We start from the raw sequence: 17,227 nt of genomic DNA, 5'->3' as shown, positions 1-17,227 counted from the left end.
AGACATGGTTGTCTATGTCTGGGGGCGGTGGCAGGTGGCCCTTCTGTAAATTTCATTTTCTTTGATTAAAATTAATTTAATTCAAAAGACTTCACTGTTTATACATTAATACATTTCAAAAAAATTTTATTTTCATTGGCAAACATGATTTCAAAAGTTAAAGATTTTATTTGTGATGTATTTGACGAATGTTACCCTTCATTTATTTAATCTGTGCATTTTATGTATATGATTAATATGCGTGTAATATCATATTTCGTATTTCAGTATCACATATAAAAGTAAGCTTCATATTTTTAAAGTAACACAAAGAGACACAAAACAGTTGTTATTGTGTATTAAATTATTTAAGTAAACACACTGTATAAACATTTAGCAGCAATAACAGCAGACACCTGCCTGCAGTGGACATGTATCTGTTCTCAGTGTTATTGAATTACTATTTTGATTTTATGATATCAATAGAACATCTGATTAAAATGCACATCACTAACTGAAACACCATCTGTAAGTTCTCACAAATGCTCTTGTAACTAAATGGATGTAAATGCCATATGCTTGAATCACAAACAACGCAAACAGTATAAGGGTTACTGTCCAAGGTTTTAAATGCGAGGTTTGGTTATCAAAAATATTGCTTTTTAGAGTGCAGTATACAGAATAATGTAGTTTGAATGAACTACATTTCCCATGATGCTTAGGGAGCTGTAACGCCCACATGTGCAGTACTAAAGTTCAGTCCGGTTCAAGTTCAGTATAGAGCTCAGTTCAGAAACGATTTATTAGAATCAGCACTGGTATTTAAAACAACTGTGCATCTTTTTAGATAGAAATCATCAGTGTTTCCGACATGTTGAAGTTAGTAAAGCTGCGTGTTGGTGCGTTTCGGTGCAGCTCTGCAGTTCGGATTAAATGTGCAGGACAGAGTGTGAATGGAGGAACTTATCTGAGGAGACAGATGTCCAGTAACCGGTACAACGTTCCACCGAGTGCTGAGCATGTAGCACGAGTGTCTGGAATCGCCACCATGGCCAAGTTACCCTATCAGTCCACAGCCGAGGGTCTGGACGCTGCATTCATCGGAGTGCCCATCGATACTGGCACCTCTAACCGACCTGGTGCAAGGTTTGATCATGAATCACTTTCACCTCACTGCCTGAATGTAAGCATGAATATCATGTCATGAAAACGCTGAAATATTTCAGTATTTACAAACCACAGGATAAACCAGATGTTCCCCGAGTCCTAAAAAACTTTACTCATTATTCAGTATTGTAAAAGAGTGGCTTCTGGTTTAGAACATGTGCATAATTTAATGGTTTGTGTTATGGAATGTTACAGTATTCAGGGGCTACGAAAAATTCTGGTTTCTAAGTGATTGGCAACTGTATTCATTCATTATAATAAAAATAACAGGACATCAAGGTGGTCCAACAAGTCATCCAACTTTCCTACAAAGAGCTTCTGCGCATGTGCATGATGCAGTCACTTAGTCCAAATAATCCTATTATTTTGCTTAAACTCTGTGTGCACCAAAAAAATGTTAAAATCTTTAGCATTTATTATTGTTATATTTATAATAGGTGAAAAATGGCTTCAAATGTTTTAACCAAAATGAGCATCTGATCAAATCCACCTGCTTAAACTTCAAGTCTGATTAGGTTCAATAGAAAGAATAAAATTTAAGAAAATCTGCACTTTTGTACAAAAGTGGGTAGCACGGTCGCCTCACAGCAAGAAGGTCCTGGGTTTGATCCCCAGGTGGGGCGGTCTGGGTCCTTTCTGTGTGTTCTCCCCGTGTCCACATGGGGTGCTCCGGTTTCCTCCCACAGTCCAAAGACGTGTAAGTGAGGTGAATTGGAGACACTAAATTGTCCAAGACTGTGTTTGATATAACCTTGAGAAGTGATGAACCTTGTGTAATGAGTAACTACCGTTCCTGTCATGAATATAACCAAAGTGTAAAATATGACATTAAAATCCTAATAAACAAACAGAGGAACGGACATTTGAAATTGAATTGAATTGTATGTTTGATTGTTAAGATTGAACCTTTTTATTCAAATTATTATTCTGATTTCTTAAAAAAAATGCTAAATAGAAGCTCTAGAAATAGAAGCATTTTCATTGGTGGTCTCAGAGTTTTGTCCCCTACTGTATGTTATTTAAATCACTTATACTGTCTTACATGTATATGAAATAATTTAGAAATATGGATATGATGGTAAAATCTCTGTTTTCTAGGTTTGGCCCTCGTCAGATCAGGGCAGAATCTGCCATGCTGAGGCTTTACAGTGGTACAGGTGCAGCACCCTATGAGTCCCTGAATGTTGCAGACATTGGTGATGTCAACGTCAACTTGTATGACCTCAAAGACACCTGCAAACGGATCCGGGAGGCATACCGCAAAGTCCTCACAACCGGCTGTATACCCCTTACACTGGGTGAGTGAGAGATTTTCAACTGATTAGGCCATCAATTCAGGCAGAACTGTGATTTAAATGAATGTTATATTTATTTTTTTATGCAAATAAACCAAATAGGTCAAATACTCAGCAGCACTAACACACCTTCTGAGAACCTTTACAGCTTAGTAATGCAATTAAATACGATATGAAACTACAACTACATTACTATGCTTGATAACAAGCATCACAGCACATCCTCTGTCCTTCTCAAACCATGTATCATTCCATTTCCAAAGTATGTGGACTCCCCTTCTAATTTTTAAGCTCATGTGTTTAATCCACATCCATTGCTAGGTACATAAAATCACTTCTAAGCTTTTAATTTTGTGGCAATAGTTTAGGAAAGGCCCATTAAGTACTGTCATGTCTGTGCCTCTGGACACAAAATGTCATGAAGACATGGTTTGATGAGCACGGTGTGGCTGAACGTTTTGGATGAACTGAAGTTACAGTCAGATTGAACTTTCATCTTCTGTTCTGTGTCTCTGAAATCTCTCCTTTAATGATTAACCCTGTTGCTGTATTTTAGCCACAGATGCAGCAGGTCAGTCAATGGTTTGCTCTAAAGTAAAGGTGTTTGTGTGATGTGACCCTCTGTTTATTTTAACAGGGGGCGATCATACAATATCGTACCCGATTCTACAGGCGGTAGCAGAAAGGTAGGTGGTCACAAAAAATTGTGAAAAATTATGCAATGATAGTAATAATGTATTTGGTAAACAGACACGGTCCGGTGGGTTTGGTTCATGTGGATGCTCATGCTGACACCGGTGATGTACTTCTGGGGGAGAAGATTGGACATGGCACTCCATTTAGGCGATGCGTGGAGGAGGGACTGCTGGACTGTAAGCGTGTGGTTCAGATCGGCCTCAGAGGAACCGGCTACTCACCTGACGGCTACACATGGAGCAGAGATCAGGTCTGACATCACACTGATAATCATTAATCATTAATTTTTTTTTTTACTTTTATACATGTAATGAAATACAGTTAAGGTCTAAAGTTTGCATTTTAAGTAACATGGATAGTGAGATAGCATACTGGACTAGGAACACACACACTTTTAGCACTGGTTGTAGGTGTTCGGTTAGACACCCTAAAGCACAATGAGGCAGACACAATTTGTGTTAGTCTTACTTTAGTCTTTAGTCAGTAGACACTTTCTGATCACAGGACACAGTTTAGCATTACTATCCAGCTGCTAATACTGGTGTTTACAAGCTTGTCTTGGTAACAGTGAGCATCTAAAGTGCTTCAGGCTGCCTGACCTAGGCAGTGTCTCTGTAGTTACACTTTTTCCTAATCCTTTGCCTTTCCTGCAGGGATTCCGTGTGGTGCGGGTTGAGGAGTGTTGGCACAAATCTTTAGTGCCACTCATGGCTGAGGTTCAGGCTCAAATGGGCACAGGACCTGTATACATCAGCTTTGATATTGATGCGTTGGATCCTGCGTATGCCCCTGGCACCGGGACACCTGAGATTGCTGGCCTCACACCTGTTCAGGTAATGGCAGTCTATACAAGGGCGTTCCAGTCAGTAAATGTTTCTTGTTGCTTTGTCCCACAGGACCAGACATTTTAGACAGGTTTTACATTTAGGTAAGATGTTACAATCAGAAGAAACTGGAAACTACTAGATTGGGGGAAAAGGGAACTTTTTTCATTCCAGCTTTCCTGGAAACAGGGTTTGTATTCCAACAGTATGGCAAACATCAAACACACTATTTACTGTGCTAGTGTGCAAACTGAGATGAATCCACCTTCAGTTTGCATTTACAAGCCATTTAACTGGTTTGTTTTCCATATTTTGCTGAACATTTTTACTGAATACGGATGAATTTCTGTGTATATTTAGGGGTTGGAGATCATTCGTGGCTGCCGAGGTCTAAACATTATAGGCTGTGATTTGGTGGAAGTCGCCCCACCATACGACACTACAGGTAATACAGAACGTAATAAGATCACAATATTGGAAAAACAGTCCATTTTTTTTAAACACAATGAATTGAAGTACTATTGGGTTATACAACAAAACAACAATTAGAAGCACATTAGAAGCAGGTTTTGGAGTTCATGTTGCTAATATTTTTAAGAAATTGAATACATTACCTTAGCTAATACAAGTATGGAATGCTGAAATCAGACTTTTTGTACAAACCACAAGGTTAAGAATCTGTAATTAGTGTGAGTAATATGCAAAACAGAGAAAATCATTTTATCAAAATACATTTTCATGGCACTGTAGTGACACGCTTTTTATTGTTGTTTTTTTCTTTAACAGGAAACACTGCTCTGACTGCTGCTAACCTGCTTTTTGAAATGCTGTGTGTCCTTCCAAAGATCAAATATCCCTGATTTAAATAAAGTGGTAAAAATATCTGAGATTAGAGATCTTAACAGAAACACAATTAAATAAACTTTTTCTAACATAATTTATCCATCAACAATTTCAAATAAAAGCAGACACACACACACACCTAACAGCCTATACACAGGAAGTGCATCCAATGATTTTTAACTACTGTAAAGAAATCCAGAAAAAAAACATATGATCAATGCATTTATTTATTCTTTCTTATTAAAACCATTGTTTAACCACAATATGAAGATAGTACACACTCTGCCATCCAGGCAATTACAAGATCAAATCTTCACAATGCCAAAGCCCCTTATTACTGAGAGTCTTAGAGAGCCTAACTATCCCTGTTCTCTGTGAAAATTCAGATTCATTCAGAGTGACACTAACCAAGCTGTTATATGCTTGGGGAAACTTGAATAAGACTGCAGGGGATAAAATGGGACACTCTTGTATATAAGTTATGTTTATAAACTTTCATTTTAAAGAGATTTTAGAAATGCTCGATGCGAATATTAGCAAATGAAATAAATAAAACAGGCTACAAACACAAATATGTGAACATCCTGAACACGTCATGGTGAGTTACCGGCTTGACAGGGATCAATCTAAAACATGGCATCTTATTCACATGTAACTTGTGTTTATTTGATGAATATAAGTAACATTCTGATAGTGTTGGATAGACAGATGTTTGGACCAATATTGCAGTATTATAGTATGGTTATGTATCCAATCTTAGTACAACTAAATATTAAAGTCAGCATAAAAAATTGCAGCAGCAATAAGCCCATTAGACCTTACCCCCCTCAGACACAGTGTGTGAGGACGCCTGGCCTGTTTAAACTCGGGGCTCAGCGGTATGGTTTACAACATACTTATGACCATATAGTGTATTTTCAGAAAAACACTACAGTTTTCAAAGTAAAAGATCATATTTTTATATAGTGAAAAATAAATGTACACATCACTTTTTACTATTTTTATTAGCATTTCACATACTGTCCAAACTTTCTGGACAATAAATAAAAGTTTGCATTATTCAAGTAGTCTAGTAAACACACAAAGAAATATCAATTGATTTTCAAGCCAGTGATGCTAGAATTAGTACAGTTATAAATCAGATTTCGTGCAAAAATGTCTAATTGGATTTTAAATGTTTAATAAGTGTTTTAAAAAAGGAAACTCAAGGCAAGGCAGCATTATTGCACAGGCAAGACGCTTGTCTTCTCACTCTGTGTATTCAGGACATGACATTTATATTTACACGTATTACACTTATTAAAAATGTTCTAAATACTAAGGACCTATTATTATGGTTTAGTGATTAAACTGAAGTTGTAGGAGAGTCTTCAGGTGTACAGTGTTTCAGTTCATGCTACATTTACAGGTTTGCTGTTCCTGCATGTGTGAGGTGCATGTAGGATTTGGGTTCAGGTTACACTGAAATGAGTTACGTTCACTGACGTCCTGACTTAAAGGTACGTTAAGTAATCACGGCTGCATTAAGCTGGATATCACAACAGGATGTCAATGTAACAATAAAAGTTAATGCTTTTGCTGACAGATCAAATATGGAGTACAATCAGGGCACCATAAAACACAGAATGTTGTTTCTAAATTACTAAAGGAATTGTGGTAACGAACTTATGTGAAGTAGCACAGGATCACAGTTTTGTGATTAAATGCTACATACCTCACGTCCTTTGGGGTGAAAGATCATGAGATATGTTGTGCAAGTATTAAAGACCATTTTCAGATCCACATACTGGACCTAAAAAGCGGTCTAATGCCAACCCACCAGCACAGAGATCTTGGAAGTGCTATCGGGCAGCCTGGCTGGGTCTCTTTCAGTGGGGGGTTGAGGATATGGGGTTTCCTTATTGCAGCTGTAACTATGATCTCTGGTGTCTGTCTTACCCTTGCAAGAAGGTATAGCATGACTCTCTGAATGAACTGCTCTCTGTGAGCTTCTGCTACTGAGGTAATGAAAAAAAATGTGAAAACAAACAATAAAGACTGCATGCATGTCTGAGGGAGTGCAGGGGTGGTGCAATAAGCAGCAAGTGACAAAGCGGGGAAACAACCCCCTCTAGTCTAAAACTATAGCCAATCAGATCATCCATCTTTGTGTTACCCAAGTCCTAATTCCTAGCTTAGGCTGGACTACACAATATCAATATTATACCAAGTTGTGGCACAGTTAAGAACAGACCTGTAACCATTTTTTGTTATTCGTGCTTTTAAACAAACAGTTTTGTAATCGGTGGGCTGAAAATCCAAACAGCACAGAAGCAATGTCCTAACGTGTAGTTCATAGTAATGTTTACTTTGCAAACAAGTCTCTTTTTTTGTGCCAGCTCTTTTAGGTGAGCTAGTTCATTCTGGTTAGAGTCCAAGGCTGTTGCAGCAAGAACATAATAAGACTTTTGACTAATGTATTAATTTAAGAGATTTACATGGCAAATGGGTCAGCTACTATCAGTGTCGCTTTAGCCTGGTCAGGGTCATAGCAAGTCCAGTTCCACTGGGAAACAGTAGGCATAAGACAGGAATATACTTTTTTTATAATTAATATTTAAGGTCTCATTTTATTTGTAAATATTTAACTACTAAACCTTAATGTGACCATAAAAAGTAAATAATAAATAGAATCATGCTTCAGTTCGATACAGATCATATACATGATGAGCCAAAACATTTGAACCACCCATCTTACATACTGTCAAAACAGCTCTGATTCGCAGAGACATGGACTTCACAAAACATCAGAGGGAGTTCTGTGCTATCTGGTACCAGGCCATGACCAGCAGGCATTAATGAGTCATCTGGCATCCATGAGTCCAACTACCTGTTGGCGGTTCATGGCTTACCCCTTGTATCTACAAGTATCTACCATCAGCCCAACATTTAATATTTCCCAACACAATTGTTATCCAATATTTTTTGCTTTGGCTCATTCATGTGTGTATTGACATTACTTTTTATTACTCAAGACTAAATTTTCTTTAGCTGAATTTCAGGTTTCTTATGTTGAGCTTATTAATGTCTGGTGGCCAATCTTCATTAATTGCACATTGCACCAGTAAGAGCACAGTTTTGCTCAAAATATTGCAATGCACACAACATTATGGGTGACATACCAGAGTTCAAAAGAGGACAAATTGTTGGTGCACGTCTTGCTGGCGCATCTGTGACCAAGACAGCAAGTCTTTGTGATGTATCAAGAGCCACGGTATCCAGGGTAATGTCAGCATACCACCAAGAAGGACAAACCACATCCAACAGGATTAACTGTGGACGCAAGAGGAAGCTGTCTGAAAGGGATGTTCGGGTGCTAACCCGGATTGTATCCAAAAAACATAAAACCACGGCTGCCCAAATCACGGCAGAATTAAATGTGCACCTCAACTCTCCTGTTTCCACCAGAACTGTCCGTCGGGAGCTCCACAGGGTCAATATACACGGCCGGGCTGCTATAGCCAAACCTTTGGTCACTCGTGCCAATGCCAAACGTCGGTTTCAATGGTGCAAGGAGCACAAATCTTGGGCTGTGGACAATGTGAAACATGTATTGTTCTCTGATGAGTCCACCTTTACTGTTTTCCCCACATCCGGGAGCGTTACGGTGTGGAGAAGCCCCAAAGAAGCGTACCACCCAGACTGTTGCATGCCCAGAGTGAAGCATGGGGGTGGATCAGTGATGGTTTGGGCTGCCATATCATGGCATTCCCTTGGCCCAATACTTGTGCTAGATGGGCGCGTCACTGCCAAGGACTACCGAACCATTCTGGAGGACCATGTGCATCCAATGGCGGTGACAATCTCAGGATGACAATGCACCAATACACACAGCAAGACTGGTGAAAGATTGGTTTGATGAACATGAAAGTGAAGTTGAACATCTCCCATGGCCTGCACAGTCACCAGATCTAAATATTATTGAGCCACTTTGGGGTGTTTTGGAGAAGCGAGTCAGGAAACGTTTTCCTCCACCAGCATCACGTAGTGACCTGGCCACTATCCTGCAAGAAGAATGGCTTAAAATCCCTCTGACCACTGTGCAGGACTTGTATATGTCATTTCCAAGACGAATTGACGCTGTATTGGCCGCAAAAGGAGGCCCTACACCATACTAATAAATTATTGTGGTCTAAAACCAGGTGTTTCAGTTATTTTGTCCAACCCCTGTATATTGGCCCTATCACTCCTACCCATGTCTCCCTTCTGGTTTTAATAGCCCATCATACTTATTGTACCTTCAAAAGACCTGAAGTCAGGAAGTCAGTGCAGCATCGTGGATGGATAATGCTACAATTTGCTTCAGTCGTCTACAGCATTGGTGTCAAATTAAGCACGCTATAACTGTGTGAGGTCCCAAAATCAGCCTGCAGTGCCACTCAAAGTCTGCAGGGAGTGTCTGCAATGGGGGGTCACCAAAGAACAAACTCTACCCTGCTTAGTAGTCTTACCGATCCATCCAGTTTATATCACCCAGTGTTTTAGCAGCGAGCCTCCTAGCTCTACTTACTGACTGTGATCTTGTCTAGGCCGGGCCAGGCCGGGATGTAGTAGTGAGGCAGAGTGCCCTCCATCAGCCGCTCCATCCACAAGCCAAGTCGGTCCAGTTTGTGGTGGATGTGGAGGGTGGTGGAGCGTGAACGTGCCCCTCCTTTTCTGTGCTGGTGATCTTCTCTGGAGCTCGACCTGGACCTGGATTGCTCCGGCTCCTCCTCGGCCTTCCCATAGGCAACCTCACCTGTGTAGACTGGCTTAAACAAACACAGGTACTTTTTGTGACCGTTTAAAGCCAGCACGTAGCCTGTGTAGTCCGTTTTGCGGTTGCTGCCCTCCTCTTCCTCGTCCGCCTCTAACTGCATGGCATCCTGGGCATATTCCAGCAGAGTGGCCATCCACTCACTGTGCTTGTCCACATTCAGGAAGGAGAAGTGCAGCGTCTGGCTCCTGGAAGCATGAGAAAAAGCATTGTTAGGGGAAAAAAATCCTCAAGATGTATTAAAAACAAAAAGTGTGTCTGTGACAGCAGCCTGGACACGTGTCAGAGGGGACTTGTAAAGATCTAGCTCTAGCTTGATCAGACTGGGGTTTGTGCAAGCAGATTCACAATCAGGACTTGACGATTTTGAGCTGCATTGACTTGTAAAAAGGTAAAAGCTTAATCTTACACTAAAAATATGAACTGAGGACAAAGTAGGTGTCACACTAAAATGGTTTAATTCTGGTTTAAATAACATGGCAACATGGTTTAATTCTGGCCTTTAATCTCCCATGTTCTTCCTATGTCCACATTGCTTTCCTTCTTCGCTGTTTCTTTTGCCTTTGATTTGGATAGTTTCTCATCACCAGAATCACTGAAACCATAAACATGTAAAAAATAAATAAAATAAATAAACAAACAAATAATAATCATGAATAAATAGCTGTTTCAAAAAGAGTACAGAACTGTAAAAAATCCCACCTGAAAGCCTGAATAACCACTGTGCCAAACAGGATGAACAGTGCAGAAAAAATCAGAGAAAGCAGAGGCATCATTTCCCGCCTGCAAGAAGAACATTATGTAGAAATAACAGTGTTTCCTGGTGTAACTGGGCCTGCCATGACCCTGATCAGGATACAGCGGTTGACAAAAATAAAAATAAAAGATTTATATTTGTTACTTACCAATTATTGTGAAAAAGATCATCAATGATTTCAGATAGGTAGTCATATGCTGTAGAAATCCATCTGATTAGAAACATCTAGAAAACAAGCACAAAAAATGTTTCCAATTCTTTTATGATCTAATGTATTCACTATTTATCTTTTAAACATGAATATCATCCTTTCAGTGAAGCAGAAACATTACATTACAGCTGTTTCTTAAAAAAGCAGAACTAATCCAGTTACTGTGAGCTAATGGCTGTGTAGTCTTCACAAGCCCTCGGGGAACGTAAAACAGGCCAAGACTAATTTCTCATTTAACATGGTTTCGTTATAAAAAGAAAAGGCCGAGACACTGACTGAAGCGAACTCGTTGTTGAGCTCTGGCAAGGTGGCATCATGGGTAAGGATGGAGGGATCTTTCTGCAGCCGCTGCAGATCCTCCAGCAGTCTGTGTTTGTCCTCTTCACTGCCATTCCAACCACCCAGCACAGGCTTGTAGAGCACCTTACCGGCTCCGTTACGCCGCTCTAGGATCACCACCTGCACAAACACACATGTAGTGTTTTATTTTTAGTACCGTTTTGACTTTTAGAATAACAGTAGAACATTAAAACTACAATTCATCTAAAATTATGTAGTAACCCCAGGTAAACGAGACATTTTTAGATCAGGGTTTTCCAACCTTTTGCAACTCACCCAGCTTACCCAAAGGCTTTCAGGCACCTAAAGATAATTCATTAATTTAAAATTTTTTACCGCCACTTTATCCTGGCCCGGGTCACAGTGTGTCCGGTTTTCCTGTAATCACAGTCAGCATCTCTAGATAGGTTCAAGCTGACAGGAAAGCTATGATAACATGACTATCCACTCTAACCAAGCTTTGCCAACATAAGACATCTCAGAACACACAACACATGGTTCAGGACATATGGTTACCTGTGGTGGAGTGCTGTCTCTGTTCTTCAGAAGTACAGCACACAGAGGCTGCTGCAGACGCTGGTACACATAAGCAAAGCGCAGAACATCTTCAGTGTTGGCAGAAGCCAGAGACAGGAATGCTTTGTTTCCTGGTACAAAGGCTTCCTCCTCGCCAGTGATGAGCAGAACACAGTATCTGTAAAGTAAAACAGCAAATAAGCTTTGAAAATGCATTGCTGCACAGGGCAGAGTGATAGCTTTGGGTAAGGTACTTTCTGCTTACTTTCTTCGCTTCTGGTTCACCAGATGAGGAGCAAGTAAGAATTTGTTGTTGGAGATGAATTCGTCAATGATTGGCTTTCTCATCCCTTTAGCCTGTAAGAAATATGGACAAATTCTTAAATCCCATGTTTATTCATTAAAGACATAAAACAATAACAGACTGTTTTATTTACAATTGTATATGACTTTGAGCTTGATGAAAACCCTCTTTAACTAAATGTTGTTTTGAAGGAAATGAAAATATGCTTATAACAAATGTGGGCATTCATGTGGCATTTTTTTCATTTTCTTTGATTAAAATTCATTTAATTCAAAAGATTTCACTGTTTATACATTAATACATTTCAACGTTCTTTTATTTTCACTGGCAAACATTATTTCAAAAGTTAAAGATCACATTTTATTTGTGATGTACGAACAGACGAATGTTACCCTTCATTTATTTAATCTGTGCATTTTATGCATATGGTTATTATGTGTGTAATATTTTAAACATTTAGTGCATGACATATTGAGTTTCAGTATCATATAAAAGTAAGCTTCATGTTTCTAAAGTAACACAAAGAGAACAAGTAGGACACAAAACAGTTTTTATTGTGTATTAAATTATTTAAGTAAATACACTGTATTAACATTTAGCAGCAATAACAGCAGACACCTGCCTGCCTGCCTATGAACTTCTCCTTTTGATATTTTATAATATCAATAACACATCTGATTAAAATGCACATCACTAACTAAAATAACACCATCTGTAAGTCCTCATGAATGCTCTTGTAGCTAAATGGATGTGAATGCCATATGCTTAAATCACAAACAGTACAAGGGTTAATGTCCAAGGTTTTGAATGTGGGGTTTGGTTATCAAAAATATTGCTTTTTAGAGTGCAGTATACAGAATAATGAAAGACTCTGATGAGCATTAGCAATTCTCTCGCCACTACAGTACTAAAGTTCTGGTTCAAGTTCAGTATAGAGCTCAGTTCAGAAACGATTTATTAGAATCAGCACTGGTATTTAAAACAACTGTGCATCTTTGATAGAAATCATCAGTGTTTCCGACATGTTGAAGTTAGTAAAGCTGCGTGTTGGTGCGTTTCGGTGCAGCTCTGCAGTTCGGATTAAATGTGCAGGACAGAGTGTGAATGGAGGAACTTATCTGAGGAGACAGATGTCCAGTAACCGGTACAACGTTCCACCGAGTGCTGAGCATGTAGCACGAGTGTCTGGAATCGCCACCATGGCCAAGTTACCAGTCCACAGCCGAGGGTCTGGACGCTGCATTCATCGGAGTGCCCATCGATACTGGCACCTCTAACCGACCTGGTGCAAGGTTTGATCATGAATCACTTTGTGCATAAATATAATGGCATTAAAACGCTGAAATATTTTAGTATGTACAAAACACAAGGCAAACCAGATTTTGGATGTACAGAGTTTAATGTTTTGTGTTATGAAAAATTCCTGGTTTTTGATTGGCTGTCAGATGTATTAATTCATTATAATAAAAATAACAGGACGTCAAGGTGGTCCAACAAGTCATCCAACTTTCCTACAAAGAGCTTCTGCGTCCAAATAATCCTATAACTTTGCTTAAGCTCTGTGTGCACCAATGTTAAAATCTTTAGCATTTATTATTCTGTTATATTTATAATAGGTGAAAATGGCTTCAAATGGTTTAACTTAAATGAGCATCTAATCCACCTGCTCAGACTTGTCTGATCATTAGGTTCAATGGAAAGAGTAAAACTTAAGAAAATCTGCACTTGTACAAAGAAATGGGGGTGGCACGGTGGCTAAGTGGGCAGCACTGTCGCCTCACAGCAAGAAGGTCCTGGGTTCGATCCCCAGGTGGGGATCCAAAAACATGCAAGTGAGGTGAATTGGAGACACTAAATTGTCCAAGACTGTTTGATATAACCTTGAGAAGTGATGAACCTTGTGTAATGAGTAACTAATGTTCCTGTCAGGAATATAACCAAAGTGTAAAACATGACACTAAAATCCTAATTAACAAACAAACAGAGGAACGGACATTTGAAATTGTTTGTTTGATTGTTAAGATTAAACCTTTTTATTCAAATTATTATTCTGATTTCTTTAAACAATGCAAAATAGAAGCTCTAGAAATAGAAGCATTTTCATTGGTGGTCTCAAGAGTTTTGTCCCCTACTGTATGTTATTAAAATCACTTATACTGTCTCACATACTGTATATGAAATAATTTAGAAATATGGATATGATGGTAAAATCTCTGTTTTCTAGGTTTGGCCCTCGTCAGATCAGGGCAGAATCTGCCATGCTGAGGCTTTACAGTGGTACAGGTGCAGCACCCTATGAGTCCCTGAATGTTGCAGACATTGGTGATGTCAACGTCAACTTGTATGACCTCAAAGACACCTGCAAACGGATCCGGGAGGCATACCGCAAAGTCCTCACAACCGGCTGTATACCCCTTACACTGGGTGAGTGAGAGATTTTCAACTGATTAGGCCATCAATTCAGGCAGAACTGTGATTTAAATGAATGTTATATTTATTTTTTTATGCAAATAAACCAAATAGGTCAATTACTCAGCACTAACACAGCTTCTGAGAACCTTTACAGCTTAGCAATGCAATTAAATACAATATGAAACTACAACTACATTACTATGCTTGACAACAAGCATCACAGCACATCCTCTGTCCTTCTCAAACCAAATATCATTCCATTTCTCAGAGATTTAGGTTTTGTGTTTTTTTACATCATGTTACAGACTATTGGCAAAAGTATGTGGACTCCCCTTCTAATTATTAAGCTTATGTGTTTAATCCACACTCATTGCTAGGTAAATCAAATAAATTCTAACCTTTTAATTTTGTGGCAATAGTTTAGGAAAGGCCCATTAAGTACTGTCATGACTGTGCCTCTGGACACAAAATTTCATAAAGACATGGTTTGATGAGCATGCTGTGGATTAACTTTTTGGATGAACTGGATTATTGATTGTGGGCTTTATTGAGATTCATTCTCATGAAGTATTCTTTATAAGTTACAGTCAGATTGAACTTTCATCTTCTGTTCTGTGGTTCTGAAATCTCTCCTTTAATGATTAACCCTGTTGCTGTATTTAGCCACAGATGCAGCAGGTCAGTCAATGGTTTGCTCTAAGTTAAAAGTGTTTGTGTGACGTGACCCTGTTTATTTTAACAGGGGGCGATCATACAATATCGTACCCGATTCTACAGGCGGTAGCAGAAAGGTAGGCAGTTACAAAGCATCTCTTCTGCAGACTGCACTATAATTGTGCAAAAATTATGCAATGACAGTAATAATGTATTTGGTAAACAGACATGGTCCGGTGGGTTTGGTTCATGTGGATGCTCATGCTGACACCGGTGATGTACTTCTGGGGGAGAAGATTGGACATGGCACTCCATTTAGGCGATGCGTGGAGGAGGGACTGCTGGACTGTAAGCGCGTGGTTCAGATCGGCCTCAGAGGAACCGGCTACTCACCTGACGGCTACACATGGAGCAGAGATCAGGTCTGACATCACACTGATAATAATCATAATAATAATAATAGATTTGTAAAATATTTTACCTTTATACATGTAATCAAATATAAGGTTAAGGTCTAAAGTTTGCATTTTAAGTAACATGTATAGTGAGAGCGCTTACTGGACTTTTTTTGGTTGTAGGTGTTCGGTTATAAACACCTCAAAGCATGAGGCAGTCAACACACAGTTAACGCAAACTAGCCCATTAAGTGATTAAAGCTGAGTTTTTCCTATATAAATGATACCATGCGGCCTGACCTAAGCAGTGTCTCTGTAGTTTCACTTTTTCCCTAATCCCTTGCCTTTTCTGCAGGGCTTCCGTGTGGTAAGGGTTGAGGAGTGTTGGCACAAATCTTTAGTGCCACTCATGGCTGAGGTTCGGGCACAAATGGGCACAGGACCTGTATACATCAGCTTTGATATTGATGCGCTGGACCCTGCGTATGCCCCTGGCACCGGGACACCTGAGCTCGCTGGCCTCACACCTATTCAGGTAACAGCAGTCTATACAAGTTTCACTCTCAAGGCCTGTTGTTGCCTTGTCTCACGGGACCGGACATGAGCTCAGAATAAAACAACAGGTTTAAGTAAATATTTTAGGAATAGTCAGTTAATTTCTGTTGGAGACATGAATGCACAAATGAATTTGGCCAAAATCACACTAATTATTTATTTGTACTAATTATCACTATTATTATCAATTACAATTATAGATGAGGCGTCTTTACAAGCGGCAGTGTGTAGCTCTCTATACACAATATTGCACTCTGTAAGAAAGAACCAGTTTGTGGCTGTGCACTTATCAGGAGTGGGGGGCTGCAGCAGCAGTAAGATATTGCAATCAGAAGAAACTGGAAACGACTAGATTGGGGGAAACAGGGTTTGTATTCCAACAGTATGGCAAACATCAAACACACTATTTACTGTGCTAGTGTGCAAACTGGGATGAATCCACCTTCAGTTTGCATTTACAAGCCATTTAATTGGTTTGTTTTCCATATTTTGCTGAACATTTTTACTGAATACGGATGAATTTCTGTGTATATTTAGGGGTTGGAGATCATTCGTGGCTGCCGAGGTCTAAACATTATAGGCTGTGATTTGGTGGAAGTCGCCCCACCATACGACACTACAGGTAATACAGAACGTAATAAGATCACAATATTGGAAAAATAGTCCATTTTTTTTTACACACAATGAATTGAAGTACTATTGGGTTATACAACAAAACAACAATTAGAAGCACATTAGAAGCAGGTTTTGGAGTTCATGTTGCTAATATTTTTAAGAAATTGAACACATTACCTTAGCTAATACAAGTATGGAATGCTGAAATCAGACTTTTTGTACAAACCACAAGGTTAAGAATCTGTAATTAGTGTGAGTAATATGCAAAATAGAGAAAATCATTTTATCAAAATACATTTTCATGGTAGTGACACGCTTTTTATTGTTGTTTTTTTTCTTTAACAGGAAACACTGCTCTGGCTGCTGCTAACCTGCTTTTTGAAATGCTGTGTGTCCTTCCAAAGATCAAATATCCCTGATTTAAATAAAGTGGTAAAAATATCTGAGTTTAGAGATCTTAACAGAAACACAATTAAATAAACTTTTTCTAACATAATTTATCCATCACATATAGACAATTTTAAATAAAAGCAGACACACACACACACCTAACAGCCTATACACAGGAAGTGCATCCAATGATTTTTAACCCTTTAAATGTGATTTATTTGAACTAATAAAGAAATCCAGAAAAAAAACATGATTCCTATGATCAATGCATTTATTTATTCTTTCTTATTAAAACCATTGTTTAACCACAATATGAAGATAGTACACACTCTGCCATCCAGGTAATTATAAGTTCAAATCTTAACAATGCCAAAGCCCCTTATTACTGAGAGTCTTAGAGAGCCTAACTATCCCTGTTCTCTGTGGAAAAGGTGGAATTTGTGTCTCTACTGGCATTCACAGTGACACTAACCAAGCTGT

General features: G+C 39.0%; 2 protein-coding genes and 1 pseudogene across 2 annotated transcripts; 2 read left to right on the top strand and 1 right to left on the bottom strand.

Annotated features, from left to right (window-relative positions):
- The first annotated feature begins 756 nt into the window (after window positions 1-756).
- Window positions 757-4,843, top strand: LOC134333060 (agmatinase, mitochondrial-like). The gene is made up of 7 exons (XM_063014856.1): window positions 757-1,125; window positions 2,245-2,444; window positions 3,079-3,127; window positions 3,192-3,387; window positions 3,791-3,970; window positions 4,322-4,406; window positions 4,748-4,843. The coding sequence occupies exons 1-7, from the start codon at window positions 851-853 to the stop codon at window positions 4,819-4,821; spliced, it is 1,059 nt and encodes a 352-aa protein (XP_062870926.1). The 5' UTR covers window positions 757-850; the 3' UTR covers window positions 4,822-4,843.
- Window positions 4,844-5,013: 170 nt separating this feature from the next.
- On the bottom strand, window positions 5,014-12,837 carry LOC134333918 (dnaJ homolog subfamily C member 16-like). Its single transcript, XM_063016083.1, has 7 exons — window positions 11,688-12,837; window positions 11,423-11,600; window positions 10,844-11,026; window positions 10,505-10,581; window positions 10,302-10,382; window positions 10,093-10,194; window positions 5,014-9,787 (listed from the first exon to the last, which is right to left on the bottom strand). Exons 1-7 carry the CDS (start codon window positions 11,768-11,770, stop codon window positions 9,346-9,348), a joined length of 1,146 nt encoding a protein of 381 aa, XP_062872153.1. The 5' UTR covers window positions 11,771-12,837; the 3' UTR covers window positions 5,014-9,345.
- LOC134333061 (agmatinase, mitochondrial-like) lies at window positions 12,599-17,000 on the top strand (annotated as a pseudogene).
- The last annotated feature ends 227 nt before the right edge of the window (window positions 17,001-17,227 follow it).

Source organism: Trichomycterus rosablanca, chromosome 19, assembly GCF_030014385.1.
Source record: "Trichomycterus rosablanca isolate fTriRos1 chromosome 19, fTriRos1.hap1, whole genome shotgun sequence".
NCBI classification, from domain to species: Eukaryota; Metazoa; Chordata; class Actinopteri; order Siluriformes; family Trichomycteridae; genus Trichomycterus; species Trichomycterus rosablanca.
The sequence above is the reverse complement of the archived record's forward strand: the minus strand, read 5'-3'. Positions and strand labels throughout refer to the sequence as shown.